Source organism: Charadrius vociferus, unplaced genomic scaffold (genome assembly GCF_000708025.1).
Source record: "Charadrius vociferus isolate BGI_N301 unplaced genomic scaffold, ASM70802v2 scaffold39, whole genome shotgun sequence".
Classification (NCBI taxonomy): Eukaryota; Metazoa; Chordata; class Aves; order Charadriiformes; family Charadriidae; genus Charadrius; species Charadrius vociferus.
The window spans coordinates 4,642,743-4,646,793 of NW_009650188.1; the positions used below are offsets into that span (position 1 = coordinate 4,642,743).

General features: G+C 53.9%; 1 protein-coding gene across 1 annotated transcript in view; it reads left to right on the top strand.

The window, feature by feature from the left end:
* ACBD6 (acyl-CoA binding domain containing 6) overlaps positions 1-1,910 on the top strand; it is an 85,461-nt gene extending 83,551 nt beyond the window's left edge. Inside the window, exon 8 of the mRNA XM_009892928.1 lies at positions 1,694-1,910. Within this exon, the coding sequence (XP_009891230.1) occupies positions 1,694-1,848 (155 nt within the window). The 3' untranslated portion in view covers positions 1,849-1,910. The remainder of the gene's footprint in view (positions 1-1,693) is intronic.
* The last annotated feature ends 2,141 nt before the right edge of the window (positions 1,911-4,051 follow it).

Consider the following 4,051-nt stretch of genomic DNA (forward strand, 5'->3'; position numbering starts at 1 on the left):
AAAAAAAAAAAAAAAAAAAAGAAAGAAAGAAATTCATCATCTGAACCCTGAGGATTAATGGAGTCGGAAGGCGAACTGCGCTGAATGGAAATCCATCTTCACCCGTGCCAGTGTCAGGGCTGCCGCTCCGGCCCTTGACAAATCGAGGGTCCCAGGGTACGATAAATCCAGCAGCTGTGCTCGTCCCCAGGGATGTCCCTGGCCCACTCGAGGACATGGGCTGTGCCTGCCAGTGGCACTGGACGAGGAAGCCGCCTTTCCCCCTGTGGACACCAGCTCCCCATCCCCAGGAGCTGCCACCGCAGCTTCTTTGGCACCCCTGGAAGTCTGCTTTCTGCAAGGGTGCTGTGCCATCACCCAGGGATGTGCCCCCCACCCCTTCAGCTCAGCCTCACCCACACCCCCACCTGCTTCCTCACCATCCCTGTCCCCCTTCTTTTTTCCCCCTTTTTTTTTATCTTTTTCAGTATAAGCTCCAATCACACGTCAAATTTATTTTAGTTAAACGTTGCTGCTTGTCCCTTTGGGTCAGTAGAAAACTGCAGAGTAATGCAAAATGACACTAATTACTACATTTAACTGCAAAAAAGAGTTAGTCAGTTATGTTGTAAAAGCACCTGAAATATAATTAAAACGAATTGCTACCAATGCAAGAGGGAGCTGCCAGCTTCGTGGTCGAGAAGCAGGTTGGAGCTGAGGCAGTTTTTGGCTTCACTAGGATCTGCGTTGCATGGGCTTAAGAGAAAATCCAGGCACTGGGAATTCTGCTGCTATCAGCCAAGCCCAGCTATTCAGTGTTAAGAGTTTTCCTGGTTTTCCTCGTTTTTTTTTTTTGTTTTTTTTTTTTTACCAGCCTTAAGCAAGGTTGCAGAGGGAGCTGAAAGCTGCCAGGCTGCCCTCGGGCCAGGGAAGAGCTCGGGTCAAACTTGATTCCGTCTTGGCAGAGTAAATCGGGGTTGAAAAAATAGTTGCTAGCGGACATATGGGTTAGAAATAACAGTGGTGTGCCATTGCCGTGGGCACAGGCGTGTGCCCCTGGAGCTGGTGCTTGGGAAAAGTCTGGCCAGCAGCTAAAAAACATCCAAAAGAGGAGAAATGACGGATGAAAGCAGGGAGCGAGGCAGTACTGACACTGTCCTGCCCGGCACGTGCTGCCTGTGGAGCCCTGGGAGGTTCAGGGGCAGGTTTATAAATGTTTTAAATTATAAATACATTATAAATTCTAGGTACAAAAGCAGGCAGGGAAGGCTTTCCCAGGCAGCACTTTGGGGCTCTCTGTGGTGCTGCAGTAGCCCATCCAGGGTCAGTCTCCGGTCCTGGATGTGAAGGAGCGTTAGACGAACTGCACGCAGGCGCCCTGTGCATCATCCCAGATGATGCTCTCCAAACCGCCCAGGCTCTGGGGCCATGGTTGCACCAGTAAAACCCTCTCTCAGGACTTCTGGCTCTTCATTGCTTTTACTCTGCCTTTTCTCTTTTCCTTGCACTGTTAAATCTAAAGGCAAGTAATACATTGAGTACCGAACACTGCCCCGAAAAATTATCTGCTCCGCCTGGCCAGGTGCTGAGATGGCATTTCTTGCCTCTGGCACATGCGTGGGAAGCTGCCAGCTACAGCACCGCTCCAGAAAACACCCATCACCGCTGCCTCGGGTCAGGATCCCCAGGCTAACCCTTCCCTTTCTCCCTCCAGCTGCCGCCTGCGAGTTTTTGGACATCGTGGAGCTGTTGCTGAAGTCGGGAGCCGACCCCACGCTCCGGGACCAGGAGGGCTGCCTGCCGGAGGAGGTGACAGACTGTAAAGCCATCACTTCGGCTCTGCAGCAGCACACCGCCGGCAAGACCTAACCCCGCGGCGACGCGCGGCAGGGAGGACAGAGACGCTCTGCAATAACACCCCTTCTTTTCCCCCGTTGCCCTCCGAAACGCCTTGGGGGTTCGAAGGGGAGCTTTTAGAGCACAGGGTCTGGGTGGGCTCTCCAGCACGAGGGCTGGCCGGCCGAGCACATATCCTGGGCAGGACGGGATCAGGGTTTTGCATGCTCTGACATTTTGGGGGGCGGGGAGGGAGCGAGGGAGGGGAGAGAGGGCCTGGAGAAAGCCCCAAGTATCATTTTAATGTATTAAACACAAATACCGCATCAGATGTCTCACTGGAGCAGCCTGTGCTGACTGGTCTGCTCCTCCGTGGGGTGGAGAGGGTGGCTGGACCAGGTGAGATGCTCGGCTGTCCTTTTCGGGTTGAGTTTTGGGTTTGTTTTGTTTTTTTTTTTTCCCTGGGTCCAAACAAAGTATTATAAATAAAAGAAAAGCACAGTGTTGGGATGGAGCCTCTGTGCATTTGTCTTGCGGGGAGTGACTTCAGTCCTTGGAAGCAATGAGGATGGGAGGCAGCCCTTGGAAAGCTGTCGTAGCCCTTGGAAAGCTCTGTTCAAGCTCTCGTCCTGGAGAGAGGGCTACAAAAGACAGCAGGGTTGTACAGCTGTCTGTCCATCCCTCTAGTTCTCACCTAACATATGTAAGACAAGTGCTTTATGGCTTACCAACCTCTCCAAGCTGACAGGACTTTTACCACATCTCACAACCGTTTTGCTGAATTAAATGGCATTAAATTCCAGCTCCATCAGGACCATCCAGGTCCTCCTGTCACGTGCCGGTCCCCGGGGTGGCTCGTTCAGGGATGAGGTTTTTTAAGAGCCCGGGCATGGACGTAAACCTGCGCTCAGCCTGTCACCCCTGTGGGCCTGCCTTGGACGCTTCATGGTCCTCTCAGCTGGCCAAATACCCAGAAAAATGGGAAATCTATGGCGACACCTCAGGTGCTAGAGTGAGGTCGGATGGGTGCGAGGCTTTCCGCGTCCTCATTGGGATCCCTACTGGGCTGTGCCGGTGGGTCGGCCGTGACCCAGGGGAGCTGCTGGGAATGGGTTTGTGCTTTGGGCTCGCTGCTGGCTGGGAGGGAGGCTGCTGCGGCGGGGTGGGTGTGCACGGCAAGAGACGACCGTGGCTTCCCTGTGGGGCAGTGTCATGCCACTTGCTTTTCCCCAGACAAGGAGATTTGCAGCCTGGTGGGAGCGTAGGAAATCTCCATCGCTGTGACAGGAAGGTACTTGCCATCGAGTCCTTGCTGCAGCACATCCAGCCTCAGGAAAATAAATGGGAACGTTCCCTCCCCTAAGGACTGGCTGGGCTGGAAGCACACGTGGATTTTGGCCCCTCACGGCGGCTCCCGACTCCTGCCAGCTTTTGCTAACACTGGCAAAGTTTGCTGCACTGGCTTGGATGCTGCCAGCAGCCGAAACACCACCGCGGCGTGGTTCGCATGCGCAAAGCGTGGGGCAGGCTCGGCGGTGGGGAAGAAATGGCTCGGGCAAGTTGATGAGCTGTACGGGCCCTTATATTGGCCACGTCAGCTGATTTTCCATTAACTTAATATTGGAGGGGGTTTGATGGGCAGGGGAGCTGCGGTGATGGTCTCCATATTTTTGGGAAAAAAAAGTCCCTTCAGGGTTTTTTTTCTGAAGTCAGTAGGAAACTTGAGCCCAAAGCCTCCTCCCTTTGAGCTTCCCAAAGAAACTGCCTTCCTAGCTGGAGCACGGATGGCAAAAATGAAATACATCTTGTTTATCTGTCTGCAGCCCCTCTGCGTTGGGGGATGCTTTTGCTGCCCAGTTGTGACATGGGGCTGGTGAAACGAGCAGGCAGGTTGGGCGCCTGGATGCAGAGATGCATGAAGCAAGCTGCTGATAAACATTAAAAGCTGTGCAGCAAATGCCAGATTTCAACATTTGGGGTCCCTGCAAGTCCCTGAGGGGGTGATGCTTATTCGATGGAAGCGATGCAACAGCCCCCAGACCCTTGAGCAAGGACCCGCGATGGCTTCTGCTCTCCTTCACCCTGCCAAGGGGACCCACAGGCTGGTCTCATCGCAGCCACAGCGCGCGGGGATCAAAATGCAATGGGTGCTGTGGGTGCCGACAGCAACGCCAGTCGTTTTTGCACCCGGATGAAGCGAAGATGCCACTACCCCCCCACACACACACACTGTTGG